Source organism: Jaculus jaculus, chromosome 21 (assembly GCF_020740685.1).
Source record: "Jaculus jaculus isolate mJacJac1 chromosome 21, mJacJac1.mat.Y.cur, whole genome shotgun sequence".
Taxonomy (NCBI): Eukaryota; Metazoa; Chordata; class Mammalia; order Rodentia; family Dipodidae; genus Jaculus; species Jaculus jaculus.
Window position 1 is genome coordinate 7198489 of NC_059122.1, and position 18265 is coordinate 7216753.

At 47.6% G+C, this 18265-nt stretch overlaps 1 protein-coding gene across 4 annotated transcripts in view; it reads right to left on the reverse strand.

The window, feature by feature from the left end:
* Positions 1 to 18265, reverse strand: part of Usp24 (ubiquitin specific peptidase 24) — a 143938-nt gene that overhangs the window by 69169 nt on the left and 56504 nt on the right. For 3 of the 4 annotated variants that reach the window (XM_045139213.1, XM_045139216.1, XM_045139212.1), the window contains 15 exons: positions 17470 to 17577; positions 16233 to 16382; positions 15327 to 15458; positions 13088 to 13199; positions 11372 to 11448; positions 9792 to 9932; positions 9559 to 9612; positions 8353 to 8468; positions 6290 to 6356; positions 6058 to 6168; positions 5348 to 5446; positions 5081 to 5254; positions 2503 to 2588; positions 2237 to 2330; positions 314 to 478 (listed from right to left, as the gene is read on the reverse strand). In XM_045139213.1, coding sequence (XP_044995148.1) covers positions 314 to 478; positions 2237 to 2330; positions 2503 to 2588; positions 5081 to 5254; positions 5348 to 5446; positions 6058 to 6168; positions 6290 to 6356; positions 8353 to 8468; positions 9559 to 9612; positions 9792 to 9932; positions 11372 to 11448; positions 13088 to 13199; positions 15327 to 15458; positions 16233 to 16382; positions 17470 to 17577 — 1686 coding nt within the window. The remainder of the gene's footprint in view (positions 1 to 313; positions 479 to 2236; positions 2331 to 2502; positions 2589 to 5080; positions 5255 to 5347; positions 5447 to 6057; positions 6169 to 6289; positions 6357 to 8352; positions 8469 to 9558; positions 9613 to 9791; positions 9933 to 11371; positions 11449 to 13087; positions 13200 to 15326; positions 15459 to 16232; positions 16383 to 17469; positions 17578 to 18265) is intronic. The other variant, XM_045139215.1, reaches the window with a different exon arrangement.

Here is an 18265-nt window from a genome sequence, read left to right on the forward strand (position 1 = left end):
CTGACCTGGAATTCACTATGTAGTCTCAGGGTGGCCTTGAACTCACAGTGATCCCTCTACCTCTGTCTCCCAAGTGCTGGGATTAACGGCGTGTGCCACCACGCCCAGCTTACAGATAACTTTTCTTTTGAAGAGAACATCTATATATGTAAGAACTAAAAAGAATTTTCAAAAGTTTCAGTTTCTCTCTCTTTTGTACAAACTAATTTGCTAAAGGGCCATCTCATAACATTCTTTTACTTGCTTCTGGTATCTGAAAACACGAGTCTACCAAACAAAAGTCTGTCAAGAAGAGAGGGGAGGTAAGACTTACTTCCAAATTGTAGAGAACTCTGAAGGTCGACATTCCCGGAGCAAAAGAGCGAAACAGGCTCTCCAGGACGGAGCTGGCGCTCGGCTGCGGCTGCGGCTGCGGCTGCTTGGGGGACAGGGCTGGGGACTTTGAAGACTGGGCGCTTGTTTCTGATAGCAGTGTCTTCTAAGTTCAAGAGAGCAGGAGAAGAAATACACCTCTTCAAAGCACAAACTACACAGCAACTCATCCCAGGGCCAAGCCCTCTTCCTTTAAATATATGCCACAGTAGCTCGATTTTCTAAAAATTTAGCTTCACAAAACTATGTCATTCTTTGTTAATAATGTCAAACTTTATATAGCAGTGTTCAAATACATGAATGCTTAGCAATACTAACAAGGTCATTTTGTTTCCATGTTTAAAGTATGTCCTTCTTTTTTAAAAATTTTTTTAAAATTTATTTTCCTGCAAGGCAGGAGGGAGGAAAGAAAACAAGGAAGGGCGGGGGAACATGAGTCAATGGGCGTGCCAGGGCCTTCTGCCCCCTCAGTGAAGTCCCAACGCATGTGACACTGTGTGCTTCCTGCTTTACCTGGGTACTAGGGAGCTGACCTGGGTCGGTAGGCTTCATAAGCCAAGTGCCTTGACCACTGAGTAATCTCCCCAGCCCTAAAATTTGTACTTTAAGTATTGGTAGTAAAATTGTGAGATTGCTGATGTCTTGAGAATTTCTTTTTAGCTAATATCAGTGATAAAATTTAATTTCACTAGTTCTCTTCTCTCACGTTAATGCCCAAGTCATGACCGAGTTGATATGATTTCAACCACTAAAATATAAAACACAAAACTTAGTTCCAACTTTGTGATCATTACTTCTGCAAACACTGACTAAAAAAACAGATAAAACATGTTATACGTAAGTAAATCTCTTACAGACAACAGTCTAAAAATTTTAAATAAACTACTATTTTTTCCCTTGTAGTCTGGGAACTGAACCAGGGAGTAATGCTCACACTTATTTACCCGCCCTTGGTTTTTTGAGACAGGCGTTTTTCACAAGAGGAGGATGATTGTGGGAAAGGTGCTATCCTTTGGACTCCGTGAGACTCAGTGGTGGTCGGTGCAGGAAACAGCAGGCTGACTTGCGGCTTGAATGTAAAGGTCTCCCACAGGCTCACACTTAAGCCTCCAGCTGGTGGAGCCTGGCTGCAGGAGGTCGGGCCGGGACGTGTACCGCGCAGCCTCGCCGGGCGGGCAGCAGAGCTGGCTCACGCAGACGGCCTCGCGCTGCTGGGGGGCCGGGACGCCCCCTGGCTGTCTGCTCCAGCCGTGCTTCCCCAGCCGTGGGGGCACGTCCCCTCAGAGTAGTGAGCTGCAGAAAACCCTTCCTGCCAGAAGCTGCTTCTGGTCAGACACTTTGTTCCAGCCATAGGAAGTGACTGATACTCACAATGTAGACCAGCTTAGAACTTGTGGCCCTTCTGCCCTGCCTCCAGAGGGCTGCGATTGCAGCCGTGCCTCAATATGCCTAGCCCAAATGACCCGGAACTGCTCTTTGTTAAAAAACATCCATGCACACAAATAATTCAGACAGGTAATAACGAGATTCAGAGAGGCATCTGGAGAAGAGAAACATTTCAGTGTGGTCAGAATTGGACTCTGGGCACTCATGACCAGAAATCTGGGCTCTGGTTTTCTCATCTGTAGCAGGTCAGGGAGAAGAAGACATTAAAGGGTCTTCCAGTTCTAAAATTTCATGTCATCGCTGGATCTGTGTAGAGACTTTGACATGCTCTGACATCCAGTTCTGACTTCAAGTATAACAAAGTTATTTTTCAAAGGAAGAGGAGGGTTGTAGGAAAGGTGCTCCCATTGGCCTTTGTAAGGTATCATTTGGGTTTTCAGAGCAGCAAACCACACTTCACCCTGGTGAGTATGCATACCTTTCTGCCTAAAGAATCGAGCTGATCCAGGGCTTCCTGAATGGCTGGATCAGTGGGAATCAGGAGCAGAAGCTTTCGGACTCGCAGAGTTATCCTGAGAAATTTTCAGAAATAATTTTTTTTTTTCACAAAAGCTGTAACTTTGATTACCAAGTCATTTAGTATAGGATAAGATAGCAAAATACACTGCAAGTGAAGTCACTTGGCTCGTCAGTGCCCACACCTTGTTCTCAAGGCCTCGCAAGCCTTGGTAGGCATCTACTTACCTTGGCTCCTCTAGGTTGGCAAGCTGGTACAGCATGTCAAACACATTGCACACAAGAGCCATCACCACACCGGGCAGGGACTTCTCCTGAGGGAAAAAGCGAAAAATAAACAAAAACGTTTCTCTTTTTCTTCCTTCTTCTTTTCTGTTTTTCGAGAGAGGGTCTCACTCCAGCCCAGACTGACCTGGAATTAACTATGTAGTCGCAGGCTGGCGATCTGATCTCCCTACCTCTACCTCTTAGTGCTGGGATTAAAGGTGTGCGCCACCACGCCTGACAGTTTCTCTTTATCTACTCAAAACTTACAAGTGACAGTTCTGTGAGACTGGCACTACAAAGACTGAGGGGCTCCAAAGAACACAGTCAGTGGGTGCAGGAGCACCTCCCTTCCCTTAGCCATCTGCTGGGGCAGGAATTCAGTGCCAGGAGGCCGGTGGCACAGGGGTGGAGTGCAACGGAGAGCAGGCACCGCCGAGAGCTGAGCAGCAGCTGTCTGAGCCGCACGCAATGAGTGATTTGAAAGCAAAAGTAAAACAGCATCTGTGCGCACATGCACTCACAACAACGCATAGGTACATGCAATATAAGCAGAAAAAAGGAAGTTGTCCTGTTTTTCTCTAAATATCAGGAACGACAAAGTGTACCCATCTGACGGCAAAGAAGAAGAGATCCACAAGTGACTGAAGAACTATTTTCTGATTATAAGGCACAAGAAAAGAAATGACATCATTGTAGACTGTCTTTACCTATGGGAAAACTTTTTAAAGAATTTTTTATTCATTTACTTGAGAGAAAGAAGGAGAGAGAGAGAGAGACTGATTGATTGAATATGGGTGTGCCAGGGCCTCTAACCCCTGCAAATACACTCCAGACTCATGAGCCACCTTGTGCATCTGGCTTACATGGGTCCTGGAGAATTGAACAGGGTCCTTAGGCTTCGCAGGCAAGTGCCTTAACCGCTAAGCCATCTCTCCAGCCCAGGGAAGACTTTTAATATATTGAGGGTAGATATGAAATAGTTCAAAAATGTTAAATTTGAAGATACCGTTTTGTTAATTTTCATAATACCACTCTGAGATTTCTTTCTTAAATGATTGTGTATACAGTATAATTCTTCTAGTAAGGAACCTGACCAGTTCTTTGCTACTAAGCAAGGTAGTGCCGTGAAGTAGGAACACAGCCATACAAAGACGTTAAGTTTTCGAACCGTTCACTTCACATTTGCTTTCTAGACTATAGGAGCCTAAAGAGCAGAGCTGCCTTCCTCAGCTCTTTTCCCCTGAAACCAAGACCATTCTCGGCCCAGTCTGCTCACTGGGGAAAACAGATGACAGACAGGAATGGGGCTGAAGATGTAGACAGGACTGCCAACTCAGGCTCACCGAGAAGCCTTATCTGAGTAAAAGCTGAAGTGAGAGGAGACAAATGGGTGAGAACTCCAGGAAGAACATTCTAGGCCTAGAGAAAAAGAACGGACATAGGGCCCACTGTGCTTGAGGCCCTGCAGGGGACCTTGCCTGGACAGGGGTGAGGAGAGGGCCACAGAAGAGGACTTCAACAGGTCTCCATGGGGCCCATTAAGGACCTCTCCAAGTCCCAGTAAACCCCCGACTCTTCCAGTGAGTGAGATGGGAGCTGGTGTGGGCATAGGGCTGGCTGTTGGGTGCCATGCAGAGAAGAAACTCCTGACGCAGGGAAGTGGAAGCCAGGGGGCACTAACACTAATGTCCTGGTGAGGGGTGCTGGGTGCCCAGAACGGCATGGGAGCTGTGAAGGCAGAGAAAATTCGCTGCAGTCTGTATGTATTTTAAAGGGAATTTCAGTGTGAGAAAAGGACCCACGGTCTTGGATGTGAACACCTTTGGAGAATGGACACGCTCTCAGAGGTGGAGCAACTCTGTGAAATGAAGAGGTCTGGGGGACGGGCGAGAGCCGCGCCTAGTGGGCTGGACAAAGGCAAATGCACGGGCCACGCGGCTGGACGTGGAAACGCGTCTGCGCGGAGCTCGGAGCGATACACGGGAACCTGCAGTGAAATGAAGACCCTCGGAGGGAGGGGAATCCCGAGTCCCAGCTAGGTGGAGAAAGGACTTCAAGGAAGGAGACCGCAGCCCGGGGCATGGGGGGGGGGGGCAGGTAAAGGCTGGAAGGGGGGAGACCCATGAACTTCAAGACTCAGACAGGGAAGAGGGGTGACAAAGGGGAGCTTGGAAGTGAGTCCACACTCCTTCGAGGAGCTCTGCTGATGTGGCCAGGAGAGAATGGGCCAGGAACAGAGGGTGGACTGGCTGGTCAAGTTCTTGAGACAGAACAACACATTTGGGCCCTAATGGGATGCCCCGGCGGAGAGACAAAAGCAAGGAATCCGTGAGCGCAGAGTGGGGACGAGAGGCGGGCAGAGCGCCCTGGAGGCCTCTGGCGGCCTGAGACAGTGGTGGGCCCGCCGTCCTCAGCCACGCGCTCTGCACAGCGAGCCTGCCCGGCAGAGAAGGGTGGGAGCAGCGGCTCTGTGCGGACCGGAAGGGGCCGAGGGCTCAGCCCTCGTTTCTGAGCTGGGGGGCTGCCGAGCGCGCAGTACCTGCTCCATGGCGTAGGACGAGCTGAAAACCCCGCTGCTGCTGCTGCTGGAGCTGGCCGAGGAGTCGGCCGAGCTCCCCGAGGGCGTCCCGCTGCCGCACGTCTTCACGGTGAGGACCTGCTCGTCGGAGAAGCCCAGCTGGTGCAGGAGCTTCTGATCCTTGTTCACGGTCAGCTGCAAAGGGGACGGCGGGGTTACTGGGCGGGACAGCAGGAGGAGGGGAGCCCACGTGGAGCTCCAGTGTCAGCGCCTGGGCCGGAAACTCACCAGACTATCATTCGTAAAGATCTGAATGTTGTCCACAGGAGAGCACAGCTGTCGGGCTATCTTCCACCGGACACTGCCTATGGTTTCATTACTGTGGGCCTGAAAGGGACAAACACGACCCTGCCGTGAGAAATCACTCATTCATTTCTGAAGCAACAGCTTCTGAACCTTTGCCACGTACAAGGTGCTTTTCTCTAGAAACTGGACAGTAGAATCCCGGCCCCTGGGAGGCCCCCTCTGGCAGCTGCCAAGCGCTGGATGCCACACTGCTACTCCTCCCTGTCGAGAACAGAGCAAGGTCTCCCACCTTCTCCCTGGGTCCCACCCATGCCGGTCACCTCTGCCCTGAGCGCCTCTGCGCCTGCTGCTCCCTTTGCTTCAGTCAACAAGCCCTCGTCCTTCTGTGGCTTGACTCATGACCTCGCTCCAATGCCAGCACCCCAGAGCCCCATCTTTACCCAGAAGGTCCCATGCACACCTATCACTACTGACTTGCTCTGCCGAACCCTTATTTTCTCGTCAGAACACTGGTTACCACCTGACATTTCGTTCTCTATTTACTGACACATCTGCCTGCATCTCAGTCTTCTTTCACTTCAGCTCTTTACTCTCAGTTTGTTCATATCTGTGCGAACCATCGTTGATGCAACTGCCCCCATGACCACTCCCATGAAAATATCAAGATGTAAGAACAGCTTACGTAAACCTACCTCTACAGGGAAGGTGTCTTTGGTAGACTCACAGGTGACATTAAGAGTTAAAAGATGTCCATGAAATGAGGCACCATGAGGTAGAATTGTTCGTGGAACAGAGTAAAAATCCTGGAAGAAGATATGACTCAACCAAATCAGATGTACTGTGCAGTAATCAAACATGTGAAAGCAAAGACGTCACATCCTGCTCTAGCGATGTGAACGAGCACACCAAAAAGGAGAGGCATACCTCTATTGTGATCACATAGCGTTCTGCCAGAAGCAGCAATCTCTCAATTATCACAAGTTTTGTTGATCTATGAATTAAAAAGAAACAACTGCTCTTGAAACACATTTGAAATGAATTTCTGGTTTCCGCTCAATTCTATGCTGTTTTGCCAAAACCACAATCAGTCATCACTCACTGGTCAAAACTGAGAAGGCAAAGATTGAACTTCCTTTTCACCCAAAGAGGCAGTGGGTCAACCTGCTCACAGCTACAGTGCTCAGAGGGAGTCAGAGAGGAGAAAGCCTATCCCTTCCCATGTTTCCTTTTCTTCCTTCTTTTCTTTTTCAAACAGTTGTCCACGAACAGAGACCCTGGGCCTCTGTCCACCAAGAGTGAACAATGAGGCTTTGACTCCCACAGTCTTACAACTAAATGTGCCACAACGTTCTGCAAATGCATGGAACCTCACAAAGATCTGAGTCTTCTGAAAACCAAAAGACAGATGCAAACTAGTAAGTACATCGCAAAAGCTTGCTATTTAAAGTGAAGTCTGGGGCTGGCGAGATGGAGTAGCGATGAAGGTGCCTGCCTGCAAAGCCTAAGAACTCATGTTCAAATCCTCAGGTCCCACACAGCCACACGCACCCAAGGGACACACGTGTCTGGAGTTCGTCTGTGGTGCTGAAGGTCCAGCACCCACTCTCACTCTCAGAAGTGCATGAGACTGCCACAGAGAAGGACGGCACCATCACCTACCACTAGAGGGCGGTAGAGTGGTGCGCAGAGGGCAAAAGCCGGTGACCTGGGGCTGCTTGTAGTCAAGGCTCAGCAAACCACACACAGACGCACACAAACTTATTTTAGTTACTTCAATTTAATGTACAAAAACGTGCCATTTCTCCCAGCCTCATATACATATGTATTTTTTCTTTTCTTTTTTTGGTTTTTATTTATTTGTTTTTGTCTTTGTGAGGTGAGGTCTCACTCTAGCCCAGGCTGACCCTGCATTCACTACGTCACCTCAGGCTGGCCTTGGACCCTCAGTGATCCTCCTACCTCCGCCTCCCAAGTACTGGGACTAAAGGTGAGCACCACCACGCCTGGCCTGATTTTAAGATTTTTTATTTCTTTTTTTTGTTTATTTATTTATTTGAGAGAGACAGAAAGACAGAGAGAGGGGGGGGCAGATAGAGAGAGAGAGAATGGGCGTGCCAGGGCCTCCAGCCACTGCAAACAAACTCCAGACGCGTGCGCCCCCTTGTGCAACTGGCTAACGTGGGTCCTGGGGAACTGAGCCTCGAACCGGGGTCCTTAGACTTCGCAGGCAAGCGCTTAACCACTGAGCCATCTCTCCAGCCCTAAAGATATTTTATTTCTGTGTTTATGTGTGTGTGTGCGTGCCATGGCACACGTGGAGGCTTAGACATCTTTTTGTTTGTTTGGCCACTGGATAGGTCGGTTTAGCTGGCCTGTGGGCTTCCACCTCCCGCTGCTGTTAGGTGCATGGAGATCATGCACTTGTGAGTGCTTCACGCGGGTGCTGGGAAATAGGGTCGGCAGGCTTGTACGCAAGCACCTTTAACTGCTGAGCCACCTCTCCAGCCCACATATAGTTTTATTTTTAATTAATTTTTTTTTGAAGCAACCTCAACAGACTGGCCTTTTTTTTTTTTTATGTGAGAGACTGAGAAAGAGAGAGAATATGAACTGGCATGCCAGAGCCTCCAACCGCTGCAATCTCACTGCAGACATGAGTGCCCCCCTGTGTGCATGTTTATGTGGAACCTGGAGAGTTGAACATGAGTCCTTAGGCTTTTCAGGCAAGCGCCTTAACTGCTAGGCCCAGATACACTTTTTTTTTTTTTTTTTTTTTCCCCAAGGTAGGGTCTCGCTCTAGCCCAGGCTGACCTGGAATTTACTACGTAGTCTCAGGGTGGCCTTGAACTCACGGTGATCCACCTACCTCTGCCTTCCGAGTGCTGGCATTAAAGGCGTGAGCCACCACGCCTGGCTCTCTCATGCACACTTTTAAAAAGGACACACACTTGTGTGTTGCGTATGTTTCCACTTTGGGAACCACTTACCTGTATGGAGACTGAACTGATGTTGCTACAGTAGGCATGGCAGTGGCCGTAAGCATTTTTGTGGCTCTGGTCACAGCATGTGTTAATGTGGGGCCACCAAGTGCTGAACTCGCTGCCTGTAAAACAGGAGATAATTATTCTCTGTCATCGTCTCTTAACCTACACTGACATTTCAGTCTTACTGAAGGCTGCCCTAGCCATTGCAGGATGGCTAGCAGGTCCTTGACCTCTGACCACTGGTTGCTCACAGGACCCTTTCTAGCGTATCCAAACATCAGCAAATGACCTAGGAGGTGAGGTAAGAGGTGAGAACTACTGCTCCACACAGGTCACTACTTACTTGTATGTCATTTTGGGGGGGGGGGAACGCTCTTGAATATTTGGAAGTTTTCTTTATGATAACAGATTTGGACAGAGGTCACATGTCTGTCAGAGGGAGACTAACTTATAGACATTTAGAGATGGGCATTTCATGCTTTTGGAATATTCTATTAGACATCAAACAAAAGCACAAATTTCAATTGAAAATGAATGTATAATGCTTTAAAGATCCTACTGGAAATAAGGCAGACAAAACAAATATGTGATAATAGTGAACAGAGGCTTCTAGTGGACAAAGATAACCAATATTATCTACTAGTACCTGACATATGAAATACGGAGGCTTTACTACACATGTAGAATATACACAAAGTGGTACCACTTTTCCACAGGCCCTTGTATCTTAGAAGGATGGACAGAGGGGAAAAAAAAGGGGTGGACTAGAAAAGGAAATTTTTTCTATACAGTATTTTTTAAAATAATTTTTAAATTTATTTGAGAGTGACAGACAGAGAGAAAAAGAGGCAGAGGGAGAGAATGGGCGCGCCAGAGCCTCCAGCCACTGCAAACGAACTCCAGATGCATGTGCCACCTTGTGCATCTGAATAACGTGGGTCCTGGGGAATCCAGCCTTGAACCAGGGTCCTTAGGCTTCACAGGCAAGCGCTTAACTGCTAAGCCATCTCTCCAGCACCCTATAGAGTATTTTTTGTAGTGGGCCCATCATTGCAAATGTCTGTTCCCTATACTATGATGTGGCACCTTTGATATATTCTCCAATATCCACAGTCATCAACATTATACACTGCTTAAAACTATAAAGTCAGAAAAGGAAAAGAAAAAGCACTCATTTCAAAGATAAGTTAAATAAATGCTGATACTCACTTCTAGTCTTGTATAGCAGTCAGCAATGAATTTCTTATGCAAAGACACTGAATCCTGAAAGTGGGAGATATATGAAAATTAACACTGGGCTCTATCTAGCATTTAATTGTCTGTCACCTTTTTAGGACAAAATACTGAAATAGATCAGGCTAGCTGAGGGTCTGACGAGGATCCCGGCTCGTCAGGAACACATCACCGCGCGCTGTGTATGGCGACCCTCCTGGGACACTCACCTTCTTCAGCCGCGGATTTAGGTTAATGTAACTATAGTTTATGATTAACTGAATCGCTTCGTTTGCAATTTCTTCATCGGGTGACTCCATGGCAATTTTCCAGATGAAATCCATTCCTATCAATTCCAGCTTTTCTACGTACTATTCAAAAGGGAAAAAAAATTCAATTATAAACAACTGAAATTACACAGCATACCAGTATCCCTAAATCACAGATCACTTTCCTGTTACACTGGGCCTGCACCTTTCCAGTCCATAGGAATGAAATAAGACTGCTACATAAAATGCTCACACTGCTCACTGACAGGGAACATGGGACAAAAAGAACCAATGCCAACTGCGCCTGCCCATCAGGATGGCTACAGAGATGTTTCTCCACAAACTCCTGTCCCAAGGCAGACATCCACCCAGACAGGCTAGGCACACGGAAGTCTGCCGAGGGGATGGGTAGTATTGTTGTAAGCTTTTCTTCAGATGGACAGAGTCAAGACAGAGTGGCCACTAATGCTCTGGGCTCAATCCAATGCTTCTCAGGAAGCAGCAGCACTGCCCAGAGCATCCAGCATCCAAGAACCAGCTCACCTGAGATGGAAGGGTTCCAGAAACGAGCAGGGCTTTTCCTTCTGTGAGAGCGTGCACGTGCATGCGGAAGCTAGAGAACACGAGGTGTCCTCTCCTACTGCTCCTTGGAGTGGGGCTGCTCCCTATCAGTGGGCCCCAGGGATTCTGGGTCCCCGTTCTCTGTGCACAGGGGTTACACACAGGAGGACCACGCCCAGGCTTTTAGGTGGGTTCTGGGGAGCCAAATCTGGTAGTCTTTGTCCCAAGGGGCCCTCATGCTTTAGCGTAAGCGCTGTCAACTGCCGAGTCATTTCTCAAGAGCTTTTATTTTATTAAAAAACATTTTTTAATTTTTATGTATTTATTTCAGAGTGACAAAGAGGCAGACAGAGCATGCAAATGGGCACGCCAGGGCCTCCAGCCATTGCAAACAAACTCCAGACGCATGCGCCCCCTTGTGCATCTGGCTAACGTGGGACCTGGGGAATCGAGCCTCGAACTGGGGTCCTTAGGCTTCACAGGCAAGCACTTAACCGCTAAGCCATCTCTCCAGCCCAACTTTTGTATTTTTAAGATCGCATATAAATATAAACACTAAGTTATACATACGCTGTACAGATTTTTCTCTTCATTGTTTACTCCTAAAATGTCCCCCTGAAGCAGTGCCGTTAAGATCCTAGAACTGAAGATGCTGTTGCTTTTCTTAGGTACATGTGAATGGCTTCTTGAAAGCCTAATTAGGAGCTACTCCCCTAGACAGTCACCTAACCACAGAGGCCACAGATGCCCAGCATGAGCAGGAAGCCATGGAGACCTGAGAGGTGGCGCTCCCCCAGACGACGGAGGACAGAGAGGCTCTGCCATTACTGCACACGTCGGCAGGCAGGGGCCTCCTTCTTTACACACACGCACGAACACACGCAGGCAGAAGCGTGTTCTCTCAATTACAAGACAGTTTTTTGACCAATCAGGTATATTAAACAATCTAAATTATCCAGATTTGTGAATAATGTACTTACCAACTGAGCTCCTTGTCTTTTTAATCGATGATCACAGAGATTCACATTTTCAAAAAATGTCTTAAATAAGTTAAAGCCTGAAACGACAATGTGGCAGGTGAGCTCGTGTATGTAACACACAGTAACGCTGAGACACGCAGGGGGCCGGGGCCGGGGCCGGGGCCGCACAGTGCTTGGCAGTGGCTTTGCAGACGTGGCACTGAAACCCTCAGTGGCTGACTGCGGTGGTGGCACAGCCGGTGACCACAGCTCCTTGAGAGGAGGAGGGAACACTGCTTGAGCCCAGGAGCCTGAGCAACACAGTGAGACCCTGTCTCAGAAAATAACAGATGAAGACATTTGCCCAAAGGAGAAGTTACATACAGCCACAGGCCACATCTGAACAGACACCCAGTGCAGTAAGTTATCAGAGTAAAGCAAGTCAAACTGCAAGATACCACAGCACGACCACTAGGTTATCTTTAAAAAATGCAGATGGTAACAAGTACTGATGATGCAGAAAATCTGCTGGTGGGATTACAAAATTGTGTAGCCATTTTGAAAAACAGTTTTGCAATCCTCAAAGGTTAATTCGATTTCAAAGTAATGTAACTCTCGAGATATACACACCCAAGACAAATGAAAATACAAAAACTTGTTTTTATCTGAAAGTAGAGGTAAACAAATAGTCATTCACTGATGAAAAAACAAAATATGGAACCCTACAGTGGAAGGTCGTCTACATACATGAGGAACCCCTACGGTGGAACATCGTCTACGTGCATGAGGAACCCTACAGTGGAATATCATCTACATACATGAGGAACCCTACGGTGGAAGGTCATCTACATACATGAGGAACCCTACGGTGGAATATCATCTACATACATGAGGAACCCTACGGTGGAATATCATCTACATACATGAGGAACCCCTACGGTGGAACGTCACCTACGTACATGAGGAACCCCTACAGTGGAAGGTCGTCTACGTACATGAGGAACCCCTACAGTGGAAGGTCGTCTACATACATGAGGAACCCCTATGGTGGAACGTCGTGTACGTACATGAGGAAACCTACGGTGGAACGTCATCTACATACATGAGGAACAAGTACCGACATAAACCACAACTTGGGTGTGCCTTGAAAACATTAAGCTTTAACCAAAATGAAAGAAGCCAGTCATAGTTCACAAACAATACTGTTGCACACACAGCAAATGGTCACCCTGGGCTAGTCCATGAAAGAGGGGGGGAGTAGAGTTTAGCCAAGAGAGGAAAGTAACTGCCAATGGGGACAAAGCTTCTCTTTGGGGTGACAACAATGTCTGGGGACTACAAGGTAATAAGGTGACATGAATGTGCGTATATACTAAAATCCAGTAACTTTATAAAATAAAGAGGGGGAGTTTTATGGTTTATACTTCTAACTTGAGTTTTTAAACTTAGTGCTTTTTTTTTTTTTTCTTTTTTTTTTTTTTAATGCAGGATCTCACTCTGGCTCAGGCTGACCTGGAATTCACTATGTAGTCTCAGGCCGGCCTTGAACTCACGGCGATCATCCTACCTCTGCCTCCCAAGTACTGGAATTAAAGGCGTGCAAACCACGCCAGGCCCAGCTTTTTTTATTTTTATTTTTATTTTTCCAGATAGAACTGAAAGGAGGAATTTTTAGAAGGAAAAGGAAGAATAAAACTTCTTATTCTAAAAAGCACAAATGGTCAAGGTTTTTCCTACCATTCATGGTGATTTCATAGGACTCCAGTTTCAGAATCTTCTCCTTGAAGAGCTGCTGCTGGACATCGCTCTCCAGGTCGTGCTGCCCTTTGGTGAACCACTCAAAGCACATCTGTGAGTTAGGACAGACAGACACCGCCCTCAGTCCTACCAGGGTCCACTTCCGACCAAACAGAATGTAGGAACTGTATCTGTCTGCACGTTTGTGTGCTTACTGGGGGCTGGGGGTGCAGACATGCAGGGTCTCTTGGCAATGCAAATGAACGCATGTCCAGTTTCAAGTGGGGAAGTGAACCTGGGCTGGCAAGCTTTGCATGGAAGTGCCTTTAACCACTGAGCCATCTCCTTGGCTCCTATTTTCAGAACTTCTAAAATGTTTCTAAATGCCAAATGCTTGGCACTGTGAAGCTGACTGAAGCAATTAGGAGTGATCTTCCTGGATAATCAAAATGAGCACTTAGGCTGGAAAGATGGCTTAGTGGTGAAGGCACTTGCCTGCAAAGCCCAAGGACCAGCTTTGACTCCCCAGGACTCATGTCAGGCAGATGCACAAGGGGGCGCAGGCTTTTGGAGTTTGTTTGCTGTGGCTGGAGGCCCTGGGACGCCCACTCTATCTGCCTCTCTTTCTCAAACTATTAATAAAAGTTAAAATATCTTTTTAAAAACGTGTCCTCATGGTCTTCAATGAGTGTTGTACTTGGTTCCCAACAGAATTTATTTAAGCCGGGCTGCGTGTTAAGCACTGTTGGGCCCTGCTACAAACAGTCCTTTAATTGTCTTATGATGTAGGTAATACTGTTCTATAAAATGAGCTGAGGAAAATGGAACTCAGCGCTAGCAAACACATTGTTTACTTTCTTGTGTGTGTGGGGGGGGAGCATGGATGCAGAGTGTATGCGTGTGGCTGTGCAGAGTGCGTGCATCTCGTGTGTGTGTGTGTGTGTGTGGGCGTGTATACACGGTGTATGCGTGTGGCTGTGCAGAGTGCGTGCACCTCGTGTGTGTGTGTGTGTGTGTGTGTGTGTGTGTGTGAGTGTGAGTGGGCGTGTATACATGGTGTATGTGTGTGGCTGTGCAGAGTGCGTGCACCTCGTGTGTGAGGTTAGAGGAGAATAAGTGTCTCTACTGCTCAACTGCGGGTTTCCTTGAAACAGTCGTTCTCTACACCTGGATGTGGTAGCTTGAATGGACGCCCCCCCAGTTGATTCAGGTGTTTTGTTTTATTTTTGTTTTTCAAGTTCAGATCTCACTTTAGCGCACTATGTAGTCCCAGGGGGGCCTCGAACTCACGGCGATCCTCCTACCTCTGCCTCCAGAGTTCTGGGATGAAAGGCGTGCGCCACCACGCCCGGCTGGCTTCAGGAGTTGTGTTCAAGTTTGTAACTTGGTGTTACAGGGCGCGGATCCTAGGGTCTAACCCTAAGGCATGTGTGGGAGTGGATTTGGAATTCTAGTGTAAAAACAGGCCAAGTGCCCAAGCTCTGCCTAGACCCCGTGAAGTGTGCTTGCCTACCCGTGAAAGGGGGCCAGCTTCCTCCACCATTCTGGAACTACCCCCCAGATCTGCAAGCTTCAAATGACTGCCATCTCTCCCATAGCTGGGCCTGCTCTGCAGGTTCAGCCTAGCAGCGGGCGGCTGTTTCCGACACGTTTGCACGAGCTGCGGCTGCCGTGTCTCAGATATCCCATAGGTCGGTTACAGATTCGGGTGCCCACGCCTCGCTGTTTACGTGGGCGCTAGAGAACCCAACTCAGGAATACTCAGGTCCTCCGGCATGTGTCGCCAACAGTCTTCCCCGCCAAACCGTGTCCCCAGCCCCCAGTGTTCTGTTCCCGGCCTGGTTCTCACGAGCTCCTCAATGCCTTTGTTTCCCGGGGGACGTCGTCTACTTAAGGAACTGGATGTTCTCCAGTGGGAATTTAGAATGAGTATCATGGGAGGGAGAAAACTAAACTATACCTACAACTCTTCAACTGTATTCATTTGGTTGAATTTGGTATTTTACTTGAATAATGCCATTATTACAAATTTAAGAAAAACACCTCACACATTTACTTTTGACATTTTTTTGTTACAACATGCCTTTTTGTATTCAGTACTTTGTCAGAATAATTTCATCTATGCCATCTGTGATCATGGAAACAGAAAGCTCTGGGAGGGGAGGATGTGAGATGCCTTCTGGGGTGCGGCAGCGTTTAGGGCTCTCTGCTTTGCTTACCCACAATCCCACCTTCTCACCTCTCGATCTAACTCGCAAACATCCTGGCCAGTCACAAGGCATTCCCAGATTTCCTTGGCTCGGTTCCACCCCAGATACAGTGTAGCTTCTTGTAAGAAAAATGCCAGGAATTTCAGATGTGCCTCTAAATACTGCAGAAAGAAATAATGTAAGATCAGTTAACTCCGGGCACTCATCCCTAAAAGTAGCATTAAAATAATAATAATAATAATATTTTGGGGGGCTAGGGTGTCACTTTGTAGGCCAGAGTGACCAGGAACTCATTTACGTGTTGACGCTGGTCCTGAATTCGCGGCAGTTTTCTTGCCTCCACCTACACAGCACTAGAATCGCAGGGGCAAGTCACCATGCCCAGGTAAGAATTCTCAAATCATACCAATAATTTGAAAAATGAAATGGATTACCCATAGAATTGGCAATAGTTTTCAAATCAAGGACAAAAGTCTTATTTTACTGTGTCACTTGTGACTCCTAGTGTGTCATGTGATTTTTTTGTTTTGTTTTGTTTTGCGGTTTTTTTCTAGGTAGGGTCTTACTCTAGTCCAGGCTTACCCGGAGCTCACTATGTAGTCTTAGGGTGGCCTTGAGCTCCTTCCTACCTCTGCCTCCGGGATTAAAGGAGTGAGCTACCACGCCTGGCTTCATATGTGATTGCTAGTGTACCATATGTCATTCCTAAGAGTATCCTACGCAGTTTCTAGGAGATTTGCTGAAGATTATTAACTCCCAACTATTTTTTCCCACGTTAATTTGAAAATGCATGAAGACTGGAAACCGTTCCTTCACTACCAAGCTAGCTCACGGTACCCCTTTACAGTTAGACCCAGCACATAATTCATCTGTAGTTCAAGGACAAGGAGGTCAGATGACTTCAAAACCACGAAACAAAACGCCGTGCTCGATACCTCCCGGTAAGTGTAGCGGCCATCCACAAGCGTCAGGCCACTCAGGCCCCCAGGCCCAGCCACGGCCGCTGCGAGGCGATGACAAGCTATCAGGCTTCCTGTGACCAATTTCACAATCTCAAAATTTTTCTTCAGGTCTTGAATAATGCTCTTGAGGAAAAGACAACAAGGGAAATGGCATGAGGAAGTATAGACACTCGGTGGGTTAACAAAGCTTCTATCTTAGCATGTGGCCCCAGGTGAGAGAGCAAAGACACCCTCACGGGACTCCCCACGCTGCCCAGACAGGGAAACCAATCGGGAATGCATACGCTAGGAACTCAAGAACTGTCGACAGGTTGCAACTAAAAGACATCTTTTAAAAACAGCAAACATACAAATACCTTTGAAAAAAAAGTTATTTTACTTTCCATACACTTTTCCAGTTTTTCCTTCTCAAGTCTGTGACAGTGAGAAAAATCTAGCTCTCTGGACAAAGCAACCTTCTTGAAATTTAAAAAAACAAAAATAAAAACCAAACATGAATCTTTTCAAATTTTATAAATACTATGCTAATTTTTAAATGCTGGCTCAGTTATCTCAACAAAATAAGCAGATTTAAAAATTTTTTTAAAATTTTTTTAAATTTATTTATTTGAGAGCGACAGACACAGAGAGACAGATAGATAGAGGGAGAGAGAGAGAATGGGTGCGCCAGGGCTTCCAGCCTCTGCAAACGAACTCCAGACGCGTGCGCCCCCTTGTGCATCTGGCTAACGTGGGACCTGGGGAACCGAGCCTCGAACCCGGGTCCTTGGGCTTCACAGACAAGCGGTTAACCGCTAAGCCATCTCTCCAGCCCAAAATAAGCAGATTTTTAAAAAGAGAAAGGTAGCCAGGCGTAGTGGCGCACGCCTTTAATCCCAGCACTTGGGAGGCAGGGGTAGGAGGATTGCCAAGAGTTCGAGGCCACCCTGAGACTCCATAGTGAATTCCAGGTCAGCCTGCGCTGGAGTGAGACCTTACCTTGAAAAATAAAAAATAAAAAAATAGAGAGAGAGAAAGGAATTAGGAATATATTAAAAGAAAAGCCCTCACATCATAAGAGGGTGGTATCTAAGTTCAAGGTTACTGGATGATGCACATCATTTACATTAGTATCCATGAAGATGGAAGACCGAGCCCCAATTCAAGGACCTTGTCTGTCGTGACCAAAGTCTAGGCGGGTGACCGTCAAGGCAAGGGCGCTCCTTCCTACCTTGTCTTGCTTCTGGTAGGTCTGCTTTATGACGGAGCGGGTGATTTCATGGAGCTGACGCAACGCGGGCACCACCCACACAAACTGGGGGTGATTCAGCGGCGAAGACTGTAATCAGAAAGAAGCTACGTTATTAGAGCGACGGGTCAACGGCAGGGTCGTTTATTAGCTCTAGGAATTTCCGAGTCACGCAGGTGTGGCCGTGACAGCTGCCGCTGCCTCCTTCACACGTCCTCCGCATGCACGGGTCACCCGGCCTCGCTCTTCTGCACGCTCCTGAGGCCAGGAGCTGCAGCCGGGAAGTGACAGTCGTGGCACGACAGCACGAGACAGGCAAGGAGAGGCAGTGTCAGAGGACAGGGGCACTAGCAGAGGGCTGCTAAGGCATGTCGGCACGGTCAGGTAAACTGACAGAGAGGCCGGAGGTGACACGGAGCAAGAACGGGGGGCCGCCTTCAATCACGTGACCAAGACACCCATCATCGGATCAAGACACAGTGACTGGAATGTTAAGGAAGATACACGCTGCTCATGCGTCTGTTTAAGGCAAATTCACAGGAGGTCAGCGTGGCATTGCGGAGAGCCAGGGCACAGCTCACTCACGGAGCGGGGGCTTGGCGTACGCGACACCCTGGGTTTCATTCCCAGTGCCCTTCTCTCCCTCCCTTGCTACTTTCATTACCTATGGCATATATTTTACTCAGAATGTGTGTTTTTTTTTTTTTTTCCAAAATACTTTCCAGTGTTTATTTCTGAAATTGGCACATGACCTAAAGAAATCTGATATTCATGCCAA